Source organism: Glossina fuscipes, unplaced genomic scaffold (assembly GCF_014805625.2).
Source record: "Glossina fuscipes isolate IAEA_lab_2018 unplaced genomic scaffold, Yale_Gfus_2 43, whole genome shotgun sequence".
Lineage (NCBI taxonomy): Eukaryota > Metazoa > Arthropoda > Insecta > Diptera > Glossinidae > Glossina > Glossina fuscipes.
In genome coordinates, this window is record NW_023998427.1 from 3241675 (window position 1) to 3265061 (window position 23387).

Genomic DNA, 23387 nt, shown 5'->3' on the forward strand with positions numbered 1-23387 from the left:
TTTTTTTTTTTTTTTTTTTTTTTTTTTTTTTTTTTTTTTTGTTTTACGAAAGATAGTAATATAGTGTGCTTGTCTTAATATGTCGTTGGGTGTTTAATTTATTATTGCAGCATTATACAAGTATCGCTCATACTCCGCAATCGAATGTGACAACTTCATGCATACCTAGATCAATACCATCACCGATTGTTGGGGCTTCCACTAGTGTGGGCAATAGTGGTAGCAATACTGCAGGTTCTTTAATGCCAATGGCGATAGCAAAATCGTTTACCCAACAGCAACAACAACAACAACAACAACAACATCAGCAACAACAGCAACAGCAACACTTGATCTCATATACTTCTCATACTCAGCAGGCCAGTCGTTCCGGTAGTGTGACAACAAACAGCAATACAATACGACCTTTCACCTCTGCCGATTATATAGATTTAACAAACGCCCAAACCTATCTTTCTTCCGGCAGTAGTCATGTTCTAATGCATGGCAGCGAAAGTGGCAGCTATTTACGGTAAGTGCATATTTTAATTTTTAATAAAAGAGTTCGATAACGGGGACGCAATGCATGCATAACATAACATAAACACAAATCTATTTTACTTACTTACCTAGTCAGTCCCTTTACGTTCACGAACCTTCCAGTTTATGGTGAGTAACTCTGCAAATTGTAATAAGGATAAAACAAAAAATGTTAGGGATAGTGTTGCTTAACGAAAGAACTTGCGATTAAGGTTAGATGAATTTATGTTACTACCAGAGTGTTACATCGAATTGCAGGGTTGCGTTTCAAAATAATACTGATTTTTGATTATTAAGTATCAAAAACATAAATAAATTACTTTTTTTTTATTTTTTTATTAACATAATCAACCATTCAGGGCATTATCGCGTATACGTGTAACATGGTGTGAGGGTCGGAAAAACGCAGGGAAAAAAACGAGAAATAGGGAGTGGCCGCAGCTTAGAGGGTCTGTGTCCATGTAGCGTTTCTCGACTAAGCACCCATTATATCTACGATCAAATACCGCTCTTGTAACACTTAAGGGACGTTGTGTTGTCGCAAGGACAGGTTAGTAATATGCGATACCATCGCATAAGGTACATATTAACGTACCTTTGCCTCAGAGGTATTCAGTGTTCGATTATCCTTCAGCTTTACGTCATCGGCCGTCGTGATGTCATTAAGCCTTTTTACATTTGCAGTGCTCAGCGTTCAATATTGAAGATAAGTTTCTTAGAACACCACCTTATTTTGTGTAATTATGAGGATTCGTTTTACTTTTCATTAAGGGACCTTGCAACCGAGCACGGTGTTAGCTTAACCACCTTGCATATGTTGCTAATTTAATCTTCGGAACTACAGATTGGACACCCCAAGACTCATATTTTGATTCATTCTCATGGAATTCCCAATAGCGGCTATAATTCTTAAATCAGTCATATATAACAGAGACTTGTTTTTTATACACTTTATTAGCTTGTATAGCTTACGCAATACTTTTGATTGCTTACGTATGCGATGCTTTGATTGATTGCGAGAGCTCTTGCCAATCAATGTTCATGCGTTTGGAGATGTAGTACAAACTAAATGTCAAAGGAAGAATAAATGTAAGGTGTGGTAAATATCCATTATAGAAGGATATCGCTTCCTTTATTCCCTTTACACACATTCAAAGTAAACCATTAATAAAATCAATGCCAAAGCAAAGTAAAGCTAATTTATTTTGTTTCATAAGCAAGCAACATTGTTGATGCCAATGGTGGTAATCATTAAGCCTGCAATCTTATCTTCTCGCGCATAGTTTGGTATCTTATCAGTAAATATTGCCTTATAAGAGTAGCTCGTAATATTTTCATAATCTCGTTATGGACAAAAACAATGAAATTAAAAAATTTGAATTTATTTTGTTTTTTCCTTACTGTGTGCATGCTTAAGTGTATAATTACGTTTCATTGTTGACTTATTTGAATAATTGTCGTATTTAAAAAAAATTTTTTTGTGTTTTTTTTTTTTTTTGTAAACACTGTTTCTCATGTATTTATTCATGTGGATGATTTCATCAAATTTGTTTGCGTGTGTATGTATTGTGTGTGTGTGTGTGTGTGTGTGTATGTATCTGGTTGTGCGTTTTAAATATTTCCGAGCTCTAAAATACATATCCACAAGAGCTTTATTATTCTTATTATTTATTTCTATTTTGTTATTTACTTATTTTTTTTGTTTTGTTTAGTGAGTTTAATAATGAAAATTGTTGTTGTTAGTTTAATATATTACATTTCATATTCAACGCTTCTAAGCCTACGATGGAATTTTTATTCGCTTATCGAACTTTTTCGCGAAGTACTGAAGTCATCATCTACATCCCACCCATAGACTGTCAGAATAGCGTCAGATTAGTGCGGCTCTTTCTTCCCGTCTTATACCCTAATTTCTACCCATGAATATGCGTAGAAAATAGCTTTGCAAAATAAGAAGTTCACCATTGAAAGTGTACAGTGAAAATACAGTTCATTAAAATATTTATAATCAGTGTTTTTTTTTTTTTTTTTTTTTTTTTTTTTTGTTCCTAATTCTAAATTCTATATGTATCAGACAATATAATATATAATATAATCATATAGACGCCGGCGCCGTATTCGCATATAGCATCGAAAGTCGGGTGAGGTCAAATTACTTGTACCGTTTGTAACATTCAGGCATGTATGTATCGGTGGCATTGCACAATGTATTTCTTTTCCTAATAAGGATGAAATTCTGCATTGAGTTGACAATATATACGTCTTTCATTCGTTCCATTCGATTTCGAAGCTTTAAAGAGCTAAAAAAATTAAACTACAGATTAAATTTTCGCATTAAAATTTCGCACCTAATCTATAGCATTTGTATGTCAAATCTGAAAATGATGGTGATCCCTACAGAATCCTACAATCTCAAACTTTATGCTCTACTTAATATAATCAATGTTAGTTCTATGCTTTCGAATCCCCTAAGTATCAACGATTAGAAATTAAAGGATTTCATTCCATTAGCCGATATGTAAAGAAAGATTTTTTCGCTTACTGAGGAGTATCCAAAATTCGCTTTAAAGTGGATGTGGGTAGCTTTTTCTTACTTTTTATCAGGCTTGCCTTATCAGGCGGCGTTTTACAAAAAAAATTTCTATAATAACGTTATTTTAGCAACAACTTTTCCATTTGACGACATTGTTGATTGAAATTATTGTTTAAATATTGGCAAGAATTTGTATTTTTTCAATTTTAAAATATTGCCATTCCGCCAAGCGCCTTCTTCGTAACTAAGTTTTCTAGATTTGTTTGTTAGAGACATTAATTAGAAATAATTTTTTTTTTTTTTTTAAATATACTATGCATGCAATAACCGAACGAACGTTGGTTTATACGAAATTTATCTTACCTCCTGGACTCCTGGATTAATCTGGAACGGGTTGCGCAGGGGATGGTCGTAGTAGACTCATTTTTCATCGACAGTTTTCTGCGTTTGCTGAGAGGGCGATGTTGAAACAGTTCGAAATGATATTTTCAGTTAATTTGTACGGTAGCCATTTTCCCTGCTTTTGGGTGCTTCCCATTGCCTGTAAACGTAAGGAAGTTCGAAAGTTCTTAAAGACTTTGGGCTCTGTCTCGTCGAACTTTTGTGGTCTTCCAGGCCGGCCGCCCCGTTCCTTGTCATTGAAATCAGAATAACCGATTCTAAAGCGTTGAAACGAAAACCGACAATTGCGATATGACGGAGCAGTATCAACATAAGCTCTCAAAAGTGTTTGATAGGGTTCAGCAACAAATTACTTCAAATCAAACAACAAAAGTAAAGTTCGCGAAAATGGAATTTTGAGCGTTCCACGATTAGCGTCTATACACACTGAATGTCTCAACAAAACTAAATTAAAAACTGTTATATTAGGCAGAGAAAGGTCAAAATCATCGAATTTAATCCTTATGTACACTGCTATTTCCCATTTCCCTATCATTTTTTTTTCTATAGAAATCGATGGCCAACATTTTTGCAAGCCTAGAGCAATGTAGACAGAGATTGTGCTTTCAACCGAATACGATTTTTGGACTTCTGTTCTACCAAAGCTCACATCAGAATATATCTTAAATTTTGTGTTTTTTTTTTTTTTTCAATATGAAATTATCAGCTATACAGGTGACATGATGTGACGGTTAGAAGGAATTAAGGGAAAGAGAAAGAGAAAGAGATAGGCAGTGACCGCAGTCTAATGGATGAATGCCGCATAAGTAAGTGTTGTGACGTCTTTACCGACTAAACATAATCACTATAATTAGGGCAAAATACAATCAATCATTTGTTTACCCAGCCTTTTTTGATCCGATTTTGATATAACATGGCTCAACAATTAGAACAAGCGCACTTTTTTACACGAAATTTTCACTCTAGCACGAATCGAAAAATAAATATTTTTCTTAATTCTAATTTTGACTTTGCGAAAGCGGAATTTTATGATCACTTCTACCCGGATACTGCTACTATTTTTATGATCACTTCTTTGTTCATCGCGTTATACCTCAACTTGCATACAGCATTTCGTTACTCAGTGTTTATTTAGTATGTTAGAATGTTCTGGACGTAGTATGCAATAAATAATTTCAACAAAGTTCTAAAAGTTGCTATACATTTGATGACGATCCAGTCTGTGTGCAACGACGAATAGATGCGAATAGATTGATTTCTATTCCGAATTTCAATTTCAATTTTTATATGGACTGAATTTTCACTCCATACTACTTTTTACTAATATTTTTTTTTCAGGAAATATTAAGCATTTGTTCATGTTACCCGATTTTTTAACGTTGTGAAACATATCCCCATAGGCCACAAGTATTTTTACGCGATTTTCTTACGAACATGCTTACCATGTAAAAAATGGTTAAGTGTATGGTAAAATCGCACTAAACTTTGAAATGGCGATCACCGCCTTGATAGTGATGACTCTTAACTACTCACACACCTCCGCTTCTTTACATCAAAGGGCATATTAATACCGAGCCACTTTTTATTGTGACATGTTTGTTTCGCCTACGAGGGCTTAAAGGGCTGAGCAAACTTATATTAAATATATTAATGCTACAATCCCACAATAGCCATTATATAAAATAGTTAGAAATGCGATATTTTATAATTTCCCATAGTATTGACATAAAGTATATGATCTAAACAATTTAAGGTACACTACAAAACAATCATTGAGCTTGAGAGGGCAAATTGAGGATTGGTTATTAGAATTTAATAGAAGGCTAGATATTCATCAATTCTTTTGATTATTTTGTGGCCTTTTTTTAGTATTATGTGGTGGCTGTGTTTAACTTGAACCTTAACTTATTTAAAGACGACTTTTTTTTTTTTTATAGAGGAGAAAACGATGAGTTCATTTCATTTTTTATAGCGGATTAAAAAGTAAAAAATATGGATAAACACAATAAAAAATCATAAAAAGCTCTTACTATTATTATATCTTTCGTCTTTTTATTGATGATAATAATTATAATTATACAAAAAAAAAAAAATGCATATACGCAGACGTCAAGAAGTTGATAACATTTATGCAGTTCCGATTTATTAGCATTATTTAGAAAATTTCCTCAGCAGTTGATCGTATGGCAGCCGGTATTCATATCTCTCCTTTCAATTGTTGGATACATTCGCTCTTATTGTTGTCAATAAAGTTTAAATTGGCATCGTATGGCCTTTCGAATTCAGCGCAAAACTCTTCTAACCATCAATGTAGACTTCGTTGCCAACTGCATCGGATCGCTTTGTCACGGCAGTCATATTAATCAGGCAAATTTTCTAAAATTCGCAACTCATTTGCCTGCTATACATGACTGTCGAATTAATTATCAAAAATTAGGAGTAAATCAATTTCACCATTACCTATAGATTGAATCTGTACATATGTCCGGCGGGGATATTGGATAGATTTAAAACATAGCATAAGTTGAAAAGTTATTTAGTTAACATTGGGATCATATCCAATCTATGTGATCGTAAAATGCCGATCGACTTCAAGGCGAATACAATAACTGGACAAGCTCTTGAAGGCGGAATTGTGAATGTTCCCTTAACTAATTGTAACAAAGAGAGAAATCAATTATTGCTATGCTCGTGTAGTGGCCTTACGGAGAGACAGTATCATTCCGCCCATTGATAGCTTTCCAATTTGTTTCTGTCATCTATTTTTGCCTGTTTAGTGCTGCCAGCACAAAGTTCAAAAGATGCTACAATGACCTAATTTTCATCTTTAAAAATATTTTTTTTTGGTTTTTTCGTTTTTTTTTCCCCGAGAGTTTATTTTAAAAAATCTTAATCGTAAACTCACTTCAAAACATTAAAAGCATCTTCATGTTTAATTAATTTAATTTTTTTTGCAAATTTTTATTTTAAAAAAATAAAAAGCGAGAAAAGGAATTTCAAAGATTTTTTTTGGATTTTAAAAAAAATTTGCTTTAACGAAGGTTTTTTTTTTTTTTTTTTTTTTTTTTTTGATTTCTTTTCCTTATATTATGTCTTAACTTTTAATATACCGAATTAAATGAATATTTTTCACAAACACATAGAACCACATATATCATCAACACTTCAGAGATTTTTATTTTTTTTTATATTTTGAAGTAGCATTTAAAAAGACCGACATATCCGTTTTGACAAGTAAAAGTTCTAGTGAAATATGTGCACAATATGCTTAAAAGAGAAAAAAATAATAATAATGAATAAATAAATAAATAAATAAATAAATAAATAAATGTACTGAAACCATACGCAGATACATAACAAGTATAACAACAACAGCTATAATTGCAAAATATAACAAATGAACGTACATATGTAAGTTATGTGTACGACTGAATAACTCTCTCTCTCTCTCTCTCTCTCTCTCAAAAGAACTCTATTGAGCAACAAACACAACAAAGATTAAAAAAGAAACAAAAAATAAAACACAAAAAATGAACATCATCATCATCATCATCATCATCATCATCATTATCATCATCATCATCATCATCATCATCATCCTCATCCTCATCCGCATCGTCATCTACTATACACAGAGATGAACAGAAAGTAGAAATGTTTGGCTTTTTTCTTTCTTACAATTCATATTTTATAACCGCACATCTGCTGGATTTGGAATTTATTTTTAGTTGTGTGTTCGCGTAAGAGCGTGTGTACGTGCAAAACGAGTAAAAAAATTGTAGGCGGTATATTTTGTTATAAATGATATAAAATGCTAGTCAAGAATGTAGATTTGTTGTCGCTGTTTATTTTTTACTTTTTATTTTTATTTTTTATTTTCATTTCTTATTTTTTTCTCCTCTCGAGCAAATATCACTATCTGCATGCATGCATGTAGAAGTAGTATGTGAACTTAAAAACATACCATTGTGTCACTCCCCATTTTTGATTAAGCTTACATATCAAATTTATCATCTATTTATATACAAACACACGTACAATGGCTAACCGACTGCCTCTGCTACTATCATATCATCGGTTTATATTAATTTATCTGTCCTACGTTTGTAATATAGAGGAAAAAAACTCTCCCTCTTTACCTTTCTCTTATTCCCTATATAGCATCCCCCTACTCACAATTATAATCACTTTTTTTTTTTTTTCCCAATGCATTCATAAGTGATGACTCTCTATATACATACATGCATGCGACAGTTCAAGCTTTGACTTTATCTGTGCGGTCTTCATATTTGTATTACAGGGATTCCCAATCATTGCAATGTCCTCGAACCGAATATGAATATAAAAAACAAAAAGAATAAAAAGAGGGTAAGAAAATTGCATTCGAGTGGGACGGAATTTTGTATATCCACTATCGTGGGCGCGGCCGTTCACCGTCCATCTTTGGGATAAAAAGAATCTACTCAATCCTACGAGTCTAAGAATCTTAAGCAACGAGTATAAAAGCCTAAAAAACGAAACCAACTAAACTTTGGTATTTTATAATAATTAATGGGCGTGGTCAATTTTTTCTAATTGAAGACGATGAATATATCCTCAGGTGTATGATATAAGCAATAGTTTTCAACATTCTATCTTGTCTGTTTTGGGGGAAATTAATAGAAGAGTGGAGGAAAAAATGAAAATTTGGAATCAATTATTTCTATGCCCCTCGACATGGCTCCTATTTTTCAATTTTTAAATATAAATAGTAGGGCGCTCCATAAAATAAGTTTAGAAAATATCAGTCTGTTGCCTTCCATAATGTACGATCAATGAGCAAAAAGCCGAAAATTTTTGCTTAGAGAAATGCAGGCGCTTCTGGTTTATACCTTACTATGGGCGCATTCTCTCACCGATTTGGCTGATTGCTGTCAATAGCAATTGACTTGTATGAACTTCTACTGTTTGGTGACATTTTTTCTTGTTTTTATATTTATTTTTGTGACAACAAGTAACTAAACAGATGGACAGGTAAGCGGACGGATGGACGGATAAACATGGCTAGATAGATTCCAAATTTGATATTGGTCAGCAGTAATATATATATATATATCATAGGACTTTCGTAGCTTTCTTTTAGATTTTGAAGATATTGTGACAATACCACAGCTCTCAAGCAAGCTTTTTGGGTTACTTAAACTCTATGATAACATGCGTAAATCTCCATTCTTCAGTGATAAGTACAAGAAAAAAAAAAAATAAAAAAATGAGTATCCAAAGCGTTCACTTCCACCAACGAGAAGAAGTGAAAGTGAGAAACTTTTCGTTAATGCTGTTGATTGTATCCGCCGCCAAATTGAATTTACACATTTTTGCACCAAATTTTTTTATGATTATGTTAAATATTTGTGCTTAATTTTTTAAGCACTATTTTTCAATTTTTATTAGCCATGAACTGAAATCATAAGTGCAAAAATCCGACTGTCTGTCTTAATTTTTTTAGAATCATACGAATTGCAACGTTAAGTGACGAGCGACTGGAGGGACGCACTTAACTTAGAATTGTTTGGGAATCTTATATGATTTCAAACAGCATTTGATATTTGCCACGTATTACGAACGGATTAGATTAGTTAGTGTGTTTTCTTGAGTACATATTTCAAGAATGCCGGATAGAAAAACAAAAGCAAAAACAAAAGTTTGAATTTATAGTAGTCAATGTAGACCCAAGTCTTTAATACTCATCACTTGTTAGTTTTTTCAAGAAAACCCCAAATTTTTTGAAAACTGTGTGAAAACACTGCATATATTAACCAAGAAAAAAAAAGTACTTATAACCGCTACCGATTGATTATTCAATACAGGTAGGCATGTTTAACATAATATATATGAGAGATGTCATTCTTAAATAATCTTCTCGGAGAGCATACTTCTTAAAAATCTTGAAAAGATGATGGCATAAGCCATTCCAAGAGGTTAAATTTAAGATTTTCGCGAATCTTTTATTACAAACACAAAGGCTATTAACGACTTTCTGTGATCGAAATTGCGCGCGCATGCATGTGTGTGTGTGTGTGTGTGTGTGTAGGGCGTCGCAAAATTCAAGAATCAAAAAGTATTATTATTATTAGTTTAGCCACAGAATAAATTCTAAGGCTAAAGTCTTAAAGCACTAGCACCTAAAGGCTATCATCGGCTTCGTTGAAAACTCTACCGCACTTGAGATTTGCACACACGACGATTGAGAGTTGCTAATCGAGACTCTAGCTACTCGGCTACTCAGGCGGATAAGCACTAAGTAATTTTAATAGAAAACAGATTAATAATGAAAAATTTTTAATTTTTTTTATTTCGCAACGTGTACAAACGGTATGGGAATGCGTATATAATGACTTATTGCGGAAATGGCCTCAAAGTTATTGTTAGCACAAAGTCATTGGATAATCTTGTTTGAAAGATCATTCAAAAAAGTCCAATCGGCATGCCTGCTCACTAATTGTCAGTTCTTCAGTCACAATTTAAGCTTGTAAGCGTGAAGATGCGAATCTGTCGTGAGAACACGCGTGTGAACAATTCATCGTGCAGAATTTTGATTCCTAGGCTGTCAGCAATACTCTTACGAACCGTTTTGAAATTTGGGTGTTAAGGGACTTGTTACGTTGAAGCGTTTAATATCATTAATTTATCCAGTCTCCTTAAGTTTTATTTATTTTTTTTTTTTTCAATTAATCTTCCCACCTTCGATGAAGCTGTATTTCTATTTCGACAATATATTTTTGCCTTTGGCAAAAATAATATATATTGCTTTTGGTGAGAAATACATCTTTCTTATACGTACATGCAAAGTAAAAATGAGAGAATACAGGGGTGCTTCCTGTTACCCCGTTTGGAGAACGGTCTTGATCAGCGCGAGATCCTGTTTGATTGTGTGCCTCATTAGTAGCATGTTCATTGTCTCAAGATTGCCATAGGTAAGACGGATAGCGAAAATCAGATATGTACGTCCTCAGGCAATAATCACAGATCACAGATGAAAGTAAATGTGGTAGAGACGATCGTGGTGTCAAAAAAATGGTAATTTGTGAACAACAGCAATTGAAGATCTATATTTTGGTGTAAATATTGACATAACCTGTTGAAACATCCTCCTAACGCTTCTGATGCTCTCAATTAATAAATCACCTAATTTCTCTTCTTGTATGTGTATTGTGGTTTAAGGAAAGGCTCGTCTTATTAACACATTGCCTACCGATAGTCTATGGATAATTTGTTTGTCGCCCCGATGTATACATACCTATCGACAGTCATGGTTGTAAACATTCCTTTTTTATTTAGTTACCTCGATAACTATCGTTAGTTACTTTCCTCTGCGAGCAACTTTATATTTGCATAAGGAAAGCACAGGCATTGCGCGTGACAATCTAAACCAAAACAGTGTTTGTGCCGGGGGCGGCCTGCGTGCGAGCGGACCAGCCGGTAACATGTTAATGTTCATTTTTTTTCGTTTCGTTACAAAAGCAATTTGAGAAACGCTGCGTTATAGGATTATGTTATCTCTTCCGTCTCACACTTTTTTTTTCCACAGATGAAGATAAAGTAAGTCTTTCGATTTGATTGGTCTGTATCAATATCTGTTTAATATGCGTTTTCTTGAGTGAAATGCATTATAAAACTGTCAATACGTGAGTACGTGAGATTTTTGAAATAACTGCAAAGAAGGGGAAAAAAATCAATAAATAAATGATTAAGATAAACGTCAACGAATTTATTACTATTAATTGAAATTCACATAACTGTATATAAAAATATTCTAATATGTGAAATCGTCGTTAACATATTTTTTATATGTGATTTTTATTGAGGTGGGAAAAGTTTCGTCGTACTTCTCTACCTGAAGGTAATTTTTCAGTATCAGGTCAAGGCAAACAGGTAGAATGGGTGATGCGTGGATTCTCATTATTTCGCATAGCTTTCGTTGGATATAAGAGAACTACTTTTAATATATTTCATCAGTTAGTTGCGTAAGTGGGGAGCAACTAAGATACCAGTCCATAGTGTGCATTCCAAGACATTGGATTTGGTATGAGTTTCAGAAAGTGAGCAACGCATCAGTTGTTTGTAAATGTTCGGATCTTTCCGGTTAATGTTGGAGAGTAACCCACTTCTAACCACTAGAGAAGTTGCTCTCGGAATTCAATTGCTGAGAAACACATCGAACATCTTGGATTTGCCTTGAAGCCGAGAATTTATCAGATCGTGTGAGAATCTGTTCGTCTCTCCTCATCTGCCATAATGGGAAGGCGTTTTTAAACAACGTCATTGTGGGAGATGAAAAGCGGAATTTGTGGAAATATAAAGAGCGTGCTACGAGCCTAAAACATTGGCCACAATTATTGCAATTATTGTGGAATACAAAGGGTCCAGCGGTCAGTATCACCGAAAAACCGGTAAATTTTGCAAAATCGTTTATTGCAATTGTGAGACAAAAAAAGTTGAATGAACTTGAGGTGAACGGAATGTTCTCAGTGACCCAACATATATTCACGTATGACATAGCTCAAAGGGATTGCTATTTATTCCGATTGCTTCAGCAATATCCGAAGGGAAAAAATATTCTTCTTTTGAAGCGATCTCCATGCCAGTAACCGAATATTTTAGGTTGAAAGATGTGGACTTCAACGCTAAGGGAAGAAGATAACAAAAAATGGTTGCAAATAACAGAAACGATATTATTGCTTAAAACGTCAATGCGCGTCATTGAAATTGATTCAAGTATTTTATTCAAGATACGGCAGAACTAATATATATGTAATATATAACTTGATGCGTTTAATTTTCGCAAAACTTCGCGAATGATATAGATACGTTCGGTACTGATGTATGAACAGCGTAAGTTTCAATTGTTTACGAACTGATGTTCATTGTATGTCAAAGTTTAAAGAGTTGGATGTCATCTATGCCATTGCGTGTAATTAACTTGACGTACAATGAAAATGCAATAAGCTGCAAAACAGTTGGAAAGTGGTTTGCGAGATTCTGGCCAGAAAATTTTTGCCTTAACAACAAATGTCATTTGCGTACGTCCGTACGTCTCGCTGGGAAGCTGTACTGTATCCTGTGTTATTTTCCAGACCTGTCCCCCGTTTTGATTACCACTTATTCAGTTCTCCTCTTATATACCTTTCTAAGCACTTTTAACATATGCTTGTGGCATTGCAATATTGCAATCATCCAAAATATAGAATTACGTTTTTCTCTTCAAGAGTTATAAGTTTAATGAAAGTCTGCTTTTCACCTGCAAATGGGTAGCAATATGAATATGACAAAGCAGCAATACCCGACATTCTTGCCATTAAGTGAATGCCGGAAAATTTCAGAGACATGCTTGTAGTATATTATTTGGCAAATCAACGATATATATTCAATTCATGTTTATCTTATTCCAATATCTAAGAGGCAATAATAATAACAACAATAATAATAAGGTCTAGCTTCATAGTCAGGCAATTTGAGTTCTACATAAAGAAGTATTTTATAATTGCATTTTACTCGCGATAGAGCGAATTTATAAGACTGTATGAAACTTATAGCTTAAATTGCGATTTTCGCTCTTTGTTGTATCAAAGATTGCCCTTGTTGTTGTATTTGAACATTGCTTTTTACATGTGACACACCCGCGCTCACGCCAGGATAAGATAAAAATTTACAACATATTAAGATAGAAATGTAGTCAGAAACCTTAAAAGAAAAAAAAAAAAAAAAAACATTTTTTTTTGCATTTTATTTAAAGAAATTAATATGAAAAGGTTTTTGTGCTTTAAGAAGTACTGATCACAAGAGACAATTCATACGAAACTTCAAAAAAGAATACAATTTGTATTGCTTTGCTTTGCAACATATTGCACACAATAATGAACATCACCACTGAATGAGACAAATATTAAGGACGACAAAAAAAAAAAAAAAAAAAAAAAAAATTCTGGTTGAAGGTGCATTCTGTTGGGAAAAAAAGGTCGCTTCGATTGATCGGTCAGAGAAATTATGGCAAATGTTTTATCGAATGCAAAACACATCTTTACGAATTTACGGAATTTAAAATAAAATTTGCATTGCATTGCGCGTCGCCCGAAAAGATATGTAAGAAAAAGCTGAAACAAAAGGCGGCAAAAATCCCCCTGCATTAAGTTTAAGAAATTTGCGTCTGAGGCAGCACGTTTTTCGTCTAATGTAGAGGTCAAAATAAAACAAGTAAGACAATTATATGCGATTGTGATCAAATCTTTTATACCGTTTGCCATTATCGTAAAAAGGATTAAAAAAAGAGAAAGAATTAAATTTTCATGCTCTATAATATTGGGTGGGCGCGGCTGATTTTTCCTCTTTTCAGAATAAAAGTGAAAACTTCTATGATGCATGTGGTGTTGTACTTTATCAGTAATAAGTGAAAAACACGGAAAGCAAAAGTGGTGAATGTTTTTGCTACACAGACGTGCGGGCATTGTAGGTGTGTAGCTTCATCGGTTTGAGTCATTTTCAAATTCTTTTGCATATTTTGTAGGCGATATCTTCATCATCTTGCGAGCGGGAGAATTTTTACCATAGATACTACTACACAGTTGAGTTAGATGAACAGATGAACAGACAGACAAGCTTGGGTGCCTTTCAAATTTGAAACTGGCCAAGAATTTATATACTTTATGGGGTTTTGAAGCTTGCATTTGCGCGTTAAAAACGTATCAAAAAAATTAAATTACATTAGCATATCAAACTATAATATTGAGTAGGTGTGGTCAACTTGTTACCATTTTTGTACAGGTACTACAGTATCGCTAATCGAATATAAGTTCAAAGTTTTTTGCATCTATCTTTTGTAGTTTATAATTAATGAGCAAAAAATCAAGCTATTATTCATATTTAAAGCCAGCTGTTCTCAATCCCGTTCTCAGTCCTTCAATCGATTTGGCCCATTTTCAATGCCAAGTTGCGTACACGAACTTCCAATGCTTCATTTTTACGGTAGACATATAAACATACGAACATCCTGAAATCTGTTTGATGATGCTGATCAAGAATGTATATACTTTGTGATGTCTCTGAAGCTTCCTACCGGGGCGTTGCAAACGTTTTGACAAAATGTATATATATTCATCATCCTTCAGCGAGGGGTATAAAAAGCAAAAAGTCTCGAGAGAGAGGTGTTAACTTCGTAGAGAAATTTTCGTCACAGAACGTTAAATAAACAAAAAAAAAAAAAGTAGATGCAGTGTTTAGGAAAAATTCGCTACTACGAATTTTTCATCTTATTCTCGTATTCGCAACTTACACGGTATGCGAGAGCTTTTTTATTTATCAATGGAAAAAGAAAAAAATGCAATAATTTCGCCTTGCGTTTGTTTGTGCATTCACAAGGGTGTGTGACGAAAATTCTAGCCTTCGATGAAAGTTATGAACGTGTGTGAACGTTTTTGGTTGTGTTTGTCATAACAGGTATTTTGGTTAAATATATGTTTTTTTTTTTCATCAAAATTGATAAAATCGATGCATGATAAACTGTTAATAAAAAAAGCAAATAACTTTAATAGAAGTCACACACACACACACACACACACAGAAACAGATAGTCGATTCACGTTAATGTAATATATGATCTTTGCAATCGTCGTATGGTGATGGAAGATAACCAATAAAAGCTTTTAATTCAAAATGTTTTTTTTTTTTTTTTTTTTTTTTTTTTTTGCTTCACGACCTGGAGGTAGAAATTTTCGAAAGATACTACTGGTCCTTGTCAGCAGGATGGGCGATTCGCCATCGATGGCGCCTATGTGCTAAAAGCGCACACACCCTTTGCGAAACCTGGTTGCGATTAGCACGCTTCTTACGGTGGGTCTCAGTGGAATACACTAATGATTTCCACTCCCTCAGCTCGCCACCTGCTTACTTTCTCAGCGACCCAATTCTTGGAGCACTCTTCTTACGAACTTGTGATTGGTGCTCCAGGCTTCATTGCTGCCCCTTATTACCTGCAATATCTCACTGGGCTCTAATTGCCGTGTCGTGCCATTCTCAATCCTTTTGCAGTGAAACATAGAGTACTTGGCAACTTCCTTTCTTTCCGCGTTCGGGGCAATTTGACGAGCTATGATGTCCGATTCTTGTACAGGTACCTGCGGTAACAGTCATACCCAGTCAGGAATTGGGTGAGAGAGCAAGCTTTGCCAAACATTATTTCTGTTTCGTTGTAATATAATATGCTGTTGTTATATAAAACGCTTTCTTAGTTCCACATTAACATTTTTATGGTTAAACTCATCAATAATCAGAGTTTTCGTATTATTTGTTATTACGCTCCGTTTATCATTCATACATTAATTCACTTTGTATTTCATTTGCGCACGGAGTTGTCATTTGATTTGTTTTTTATGTATTCTTCTTCTTCTTTTTTTTTATATTAGATATATGTGTTTTATGCACATATGTATGAGTAATCTTCGTACAAAAAGATTTGTAATTTAATTTTTATTTTTTAACATAAAGACGACTCAGCGCAGACATTCAGGCGCTTTGCTGTTTTTATGCATTATTTGCTTAACTTTTCAATGTTGCCGATGGAACTTTTATTTTATTCGTTTTATTTGGCTTTTGTTTTGCAAATAATTTACTTGAAAATTTTTAATGATTACATGATTTCTCATGGCGGGGTTAAAAAGAAACAGTTCGCCTTGATTTTATATAATATAATGTAACCAGCAATTTGTAATGTATAAACTAAAGAGAAGAAGGACAAGCGAAAATATATAATGCGTTTCCTTTCATATCCAGCGAGCCACTTTTTTCCCGATAAACGTTTTCTCTTTTTTTTGTTGGCACTACTTTCTATTTTCTTCGAAGAGAACACGCGAAGAGCAATTCGAAATTGATAGAATATATGTAGGCATAGTTGTAGGCGCAGAAAGAAGGGTCTTTTATAGTATACTGTGTGTGTGTTTGCTGGTATTCGAGCTGGAGGTAAAAATCCCCGAAAGATACCACTGGCCCGTGTTAGCAGCATGCACGACCCGACATCCATGGCCCCTATGTACTAAACTTATCGCGCTTTCAAACATTTCTTCGACCGCTCTTCTCAGCGTTCTCCTCCTTTCCGCGTTTTTGCGGAGGATTGTTGCAGTTACTGCGGTCCATATGGTAAGACCAGAATACTCTGGAATACTCTATTGGCTTTCCTATCCTCTTTCTTTGTAAAATTGGCGGTGAACGATTCCAATTTACTTCAGGCGTCTTGGCAATTCTGCAAAAATGGTAAAAGGCTTATTTCGTGTAACGCGAACAACTAATTCGATATAGTCTTGTTGATTGTACATTTGGCCAATGCTTAAGTCAATTAACTAACGTTATGAATAGTAGTAATAACAGAATGCTAGATCTAATGTTTTCGAGTTGGGATGAATCCTCTTGTGAATCCAGAGAACAAATACCCACAGAAATCTTCCTGCATCTAGTGTATGATACACCGGTGAAACCCATTGATATTAATCAAAGTTACGCTGCGTTACGTTGTAAGGCCAAATTAGACCCCATGGGGATACAATTACGAGTTTGGTAACTCGGTGACTATCATCAGTCGAGATTTGAGTTATACATGCCACGTGTTTTTCTTGTCTGATTCATTCTTCGTCAATGTTTAGCTATATGTCAGGAATTCGAAGTGTTTGACGGGGTATGGTTCTTGATCACCTCTATGCCACCCTCTTGCAGCTGCTTATTACCACTACCTCTGTCTTGTGCTTCGCTAATTTTAGCCCCATCTCTTCTAACCGTGTCTTTGCTCGTGAACATTCCTTTTCACTTGTGCAACACGCTTTGCGACTATTACGATTATTATGTAGTCAGCAAAGACGGTGATTGTTGCACTGGCAGGGACGTGTTGCTTCTGTATACTATTGTAGATGATGTTACACAGGAGCGGACTAAGCGCTACTCTCTCTCTCTGGGATGTCCGTCTTTATTTTATATGACTCTCTGCCGTAGTCGCTTTCATACACTAACGTGAGCTTCAAAGGGTAGCGCGTTATTCAGTCAAGTACATATCTTGGAACTTGTCTTTCTATGAAGGCTTTACGAACTGTCACTCGATCCGTCAAATCAAAGGCGCTTTCCATCTCGAGTGTAACTATGCAGTATTCTCTGTCACCACACTTCCATCTCGCTTTACATCCATGGAGTGTGAAGCAAGCGCCACTATGTGCTTTATAGCGTTTATCATAAACTGTGATCTTCCGAATTCGAGAGAGCTCATTCCCTCAGCAGAAAGCAGGCTGCCTTGCTTGAAATTGAAGATGCCATTTTAGGTGTACTGGTTGGTGTAGTCCCACTATTAACTTCGCAAATATTGCGCACAACTTTTACTTTCTTTAAGAAAAACGAAAGAAAATTATTTCTGAGAAAAGGGACAGCGTGTCCGAAGACGGCAGTACGAACATGTAAATTTAAGGTGAAAAAGGGACTCTATCGACTAGATTGGGATACATTCGCTCCAAGTTTAATGATGCCACGGTAAAGATTTTCTAAAAAAAAAAGAAGAAAAACAAGACAACGGAACGAAAACAATGACTAGTCAGATATTTTTCCTGAGAACGTTTTATTACTGCTTCAAAGTTTCCTATGGACCGCATAAGACAGCCAACCTTTATGAATCTTAATTAAACGCTGAATGTCATTTACTATTATTGATGTCTTTATTTATGGATATTGTTCATAAAAAGCTTTTAACGTTATTTAATAATTAGATTTTGTTTAACATTACCGTCATACCAGTCATTGTGTTCCAGCCCACTTAAAAAATTCTCTCTCACAGTTAGTCAACTATGTAGGTATATGTGTAATATGTTTGATATGCAACTACTGTGATACATGCCATGATTTACTTACCGACCGACTAATGTCCGACTAATATATGCATATGTACACATATTTGTATAAATATTTGAATGTACGAATATTTATCTATGTATGTTGAGACATTATGGTAGATTGAAATAAGTTTAAATGTAACTCAACACAATGCCACTCGACACAATAATCATATTTGTGCGACAAGTGCTACTACTTTAGTTTATATATATATATATATATATAATATATATATTTATATATATCTACACATATTATTTGTGTGTGTGTATGTTCGTATATATATTTATATAAATACATAAAATTTTCAAGCTTCCACTAACTACAATCAATGGAAGCCAGCAACAGTAACAGCAACGGCAATAGCAACGTCCATATGCTGCTGCAGCAGCAGCGGCAACACAATATATATTTGTTGTCTTGCGCACAAAAACAGTACGAATGGATGAATATTAGGGCAACAGTTGAGCCACCAAGTCAGTCCATTCCACATTCGTATGGGTGAGTGGTGTTAAAATGTTGTTGTGACAGTTTTTTCCCTTGTTTTTTTAATTCACTTTTATTGTTGTTATTATTGTTGTTGTTTTGCTGTTACTGCTGACAGTAACTAACTAGTTACATAGTCACACAGTCGTTTATATTAAAATTTTAGTTTGGTGTCGTGGTCGTCGAGGTAACAACATATTGTGATTTTTATCCAAAGATTTTCGTATTTTTCACTGCTTTGCCATTTTATTTGTGGTTTCGCTTACAAGAAAAGTGATAATGATTGTCAAATTAGTTAAGCATTTCATTGGGGAAGAGTTTAAAATTTTTTTAATTTTTTGCTTTCTTTTGAAGCATCGTAGTGCGAAAGTGAAAGAAAATTAAATTCGTTTAGTGAAAATCCTTTGGTGAAGAAAAACAAAAAAGAAAAAGAAAAAAACCAAAAAATAACAAGAGTTAATGATATAATTAAAAGCTTATAAAAATTGTTTTAATACTAACTTAGAAAATATTAAAACAAAAAATAAAAAAAAAAAAACAAACTTAAAATCTTCACTTGTATTTGCACATCATCGCTTGCGATGACGAAATTTTACGATAGAGAGGCTGTTGTTACTGATGATCAACTAGGAACGATCTTAATTGCTGTCTGTTACTTGACAGGCAAACGAAACAGATGAAAAAAAAAAGGAAAAAAAAATAAAACTGGCGAACAAAAAAACAAACAAACAAGCAGACAGACTGGCAAGCTGGCAGGCTGGCAGGCGGACAAACAGGCTTTTTTTTCTGTCTGTCTGACAGTTGTTTAGTTGATTGGGTTGCTTGGCCATTTGGCCGGATAGCTTCGTTGGTTTAGTTATGCGGATGGTTTGTCAGCAACATTTATCGGTCGATCGCATCACAAACGACATTTTTAATGAACGAACGCGTGCGTTTAAATACCTCTTACAGACAAGTGTTAGATATATTAAAGACAAAACTTTTTGCTTTTTAATAATACTAAAAAAAAAAAAAAAAAACGAAAAACAAAAAACAAAAAACACAAATAAAAACTTATAAACACTTGTGAGTTAGTTATTGCCCCTTGAGATGTCCATCTTTACGTAGTCATCAAAAAAAAAAAAAAAAAAAGCAGCAAATCAATTCTCAACACGTGAATATAAGCTCTGGTGTTTATTTATTTATTTGCCTCCTATTTTTTTTTTTTTTTTTTTTTTTTTTTGATTAAAAAAAATTAAAAAAAAGTCAAAAAATCTGCCTTAAAAAATAAAAAAAAAAACAAAACAACCGACACAAGAAAGTGACTTAATTGATGAGAGCACAAACAATTCCCGATAAAATCAATGCAAATTTTCTTCTCTGATTATTTATGGTTGCGTAGGAATTTCTTAAAGTGAAAGGTAAGAATGTTTCGTCCATCCACGTATGTTATAGATCTTGGAGATTCTTTTAAAACGTAGACAACTGAGGCAACTCGCATATAGTAGAACTTCTTACAAAATTGACTACTTTGGCTACTTATCATCAGACCTTAGAAAGCAATATGTTTGTGCATATAGTTGTGTGAAAGGAAACGAAAAAGAAAGCTTTCTAACTTTTACTTGCACGTTTACCTAAAGTAATGCTTGTTGCCAATCGCGTTGGTATCGACGTAAAAAATATGTAAAAAGTAAAAATATTTAACTTCTTCAGAAATGACTTTTTTTCTTTTCTTTTTAAACAACACCGATAATACTAACACACTTGTACATCATAAATGCTGCTACCAAGGCAGCCAAACCATGCGATTTGTATGTTTCTCGTTGAGCGATTTTCTCGCGAATAACTTATTATCAAATTACTATTCCTTTCTTACAAATGATAGCAATTATAATGTTGAGAATATTAAATGTCTATATGTACGACGTGAAGGAGTCAAATTGATTTATATTATTATATTATAGTCGCTTGCATGTGTTTTTGTCAGCGATTGACTGAAAATGCCATTTTGGCGACACGTTCCAAGAGTTGTCAAAGATACAGATTATTACCGCTCGAATGGGGAACTCTGTAATATCGACACGATATCGCCATGTTGCCACAAATATATATGAAGAAAATGATACAAGTATGGTAGAAAATGATGAAAAACATCTTGATTAATATACATTGTAGCAATTTTTTTTCAAGCGTTTTTCGCTTATAAAAATACATGCAAACACCTAACTAATTTTTTTAATGGAATCCTAAGATAAATATACAAAAATCGTCTCTTATTTCTTATATATACATATACACGTGTTTTTATATAGAGCATCATTTCCCTGTGACCCTCTAATTGTTGCAAAGAACGTAGGCATTAATATTTTCTAAGTGACGCACGGAACATTTCTCACGGGATTGCCGACTGAAATTGGCTTACGGCAGTTAAAGTCCAGATAGTATTTTCGAATACACAAAGTGGATACATCATGTCGGAAAACGACCTCTAGCACATCAGATGGCAAAATTCGCACTGCCTGCCCCCAGGCGACCTGATCGTCAAAAAAAGACACATGTCCTACTACCTTGACCATCTAGTGCGGATAGCTGTTTCATGGGCGGCGATGTTGATATTATTTCATCGCCTCTTTGCCCATCCTACCTATGAATCTTCTTGTTTTCTTTCCCTTCTTCCTTTTCGCCATCTTGCCAGATGGTTCATGATTACAAACGAATCAGACTTGCATTTAAATTCTAAAGACTGCATACCCCTCTCCGACCAATTAATATTCATATACCTAAGATTGGAATTGAAGGCAGAATTATAGGTTCTTCATGCGTTCAGGCAAGCTCCTATTATTTATTCATCAGTGTAATGAAATACTATGTCTGATAAAAAAAAAAAAAATTGTTGAATACTTTTCAGTTGAATAGAAATTGTGTGGAGAATAATGAAATATAGAGAAATTTTACTTTCGTAGAAAATTGATAATCGTTCTGCTCGAAGTGTATATTTATTTACTTTTACTTTTCTGGTCGATGTGAACATAAAATATATCATCCGCACATTAAGAGTTTTGAAAACCCGTTCACAACATATTTTGTCGTTTATTGATCTTTTGAAAAAAAAAATTTTCATTTATTTAAAATTTTGCTAATTTATGTTTTTATTTTTCGTCGTTTTGTTTTCTATACAAATGTGCATGCTTTTAATGTGTGTTTGTTGGGCGTGGAATTTTACACTTGTGCCTCTCATAACTGTCTAATTGTCATTAATAACTCGTAAATAATGTCAAAATACATAAATTGATTTTATTTATTTGTTTGTGTGCGCTTTTTTAGCCTTTCCTTCTCGTGGTCTTCGTGCATATTTCATAAGGCAAACAAACGGTGTTGATAGCGCGCAATACGATAAATTAAAAAAAGTGATGAAAAAAAAAAAACATAGATAAATAAATGAATAAATATAATAAATAAATAATATATTCCAAGAAGTGTCTTAATTAAATTTTCATGTCCACGCACAAAAACTAAATAAACTAAATAAACAAATAAATTTATCAATCTGGCATTTTCATGTCATTAAAAGGTGATAAAAACAAGGAATTTTTTTCCCACGCATATATTTACATTTAACGAATTATGAAATGAAACGAAAGAAAATGAAAAGAAAACAACTATTTCCACTACTACTACTACTACTACTATTACTACTGATACATAGGACATATTAAGGAAACTTTGGAAATTTCAAAGAGATGTCGAACGTATCGAATTTCAATAAGAACTGTTCGTGACCTCGAATTCCATTGAAAAGAAAACGAAATGCCTAAGTGTTTTCAGATAGGTAGGCCGTCAATTTAAACTAAAATACTTACATTGTTTACGAAACGGTTTATAACAATATTTAAAACAATAATAAATTAAAATGTTCATGTATATCTCTAGTAAGTTCGATTCCTATAAACTTTTATATCACAATTGCTTTTAAGGTTTTGCCAAACAAAAAATGGGCGAGAATCCCTGTACTTTAAAGTCTGCACCTGCTTGGATGGCTTAATAAGAGAAAAGCCGCAGACTAATCGGATAATATGGAAGTGATTTTCTATACCCGCAAGCTTGCTAGACAATTTTGCACGAAATCGGATTTTTTTCTCCGATTGGAATACCAGATAGATAGGTTGGGTATGATGCAAAGCTTCCTCTTTAGACAAAGCGAGTACTCCTCAAAATGTCGCACCTAACCGTCACGTCTTATACGCCCTTGCCATCGAAGTATTTTACGGCGCTACCCACTAATGCTTATGAACATGTGGTGTTGAAGGGAGTGAGCCAGCAATCTGATCCCTTTCGTTTCCGTAGTTTTATTCTGTAATGCGTTCGAATTATTTGGAAGGGAAAATGATAGAATACTAACTTTTGGAGGAAGTTCTCAAGCACCATTTAAGTATTACCAAAAAAAATTAATATGCTACAGTTTGTAGCATATTAACAAACGGTCAAGTCGGAGTCGAGTGACTGTGCGGCATTTAATGTTTAATCTTTAATCACTTAATCTGCGTGTCTGTACCTATCGCAATAGTTGCGGGATTTTAAA

At 34.0% G+C, this 23387-nt stretch overlaps 1 protein-coding gene across 1 annotated transcript in view; it reads left to right on the plus strand.

Annotated features, from left to right (window-relative positions):
- LOC119637086 (serine-rich adhesin for platelets) overlaps positions 1–23387 on the plus strand; it is a 58094-nt gene that overhangs the window by 8128 nt on the left and 26579 nt on the right. Inside the window, exon 4 of the mRNA XM_038032906.1 lies at positions 111–511. Coding sequence (XP_037888834.1) covers positions 111–511 — 401 coding nt within the window. The remainder of the gene's footprint in view (positions 1–110; positions 512–23387) is intronic.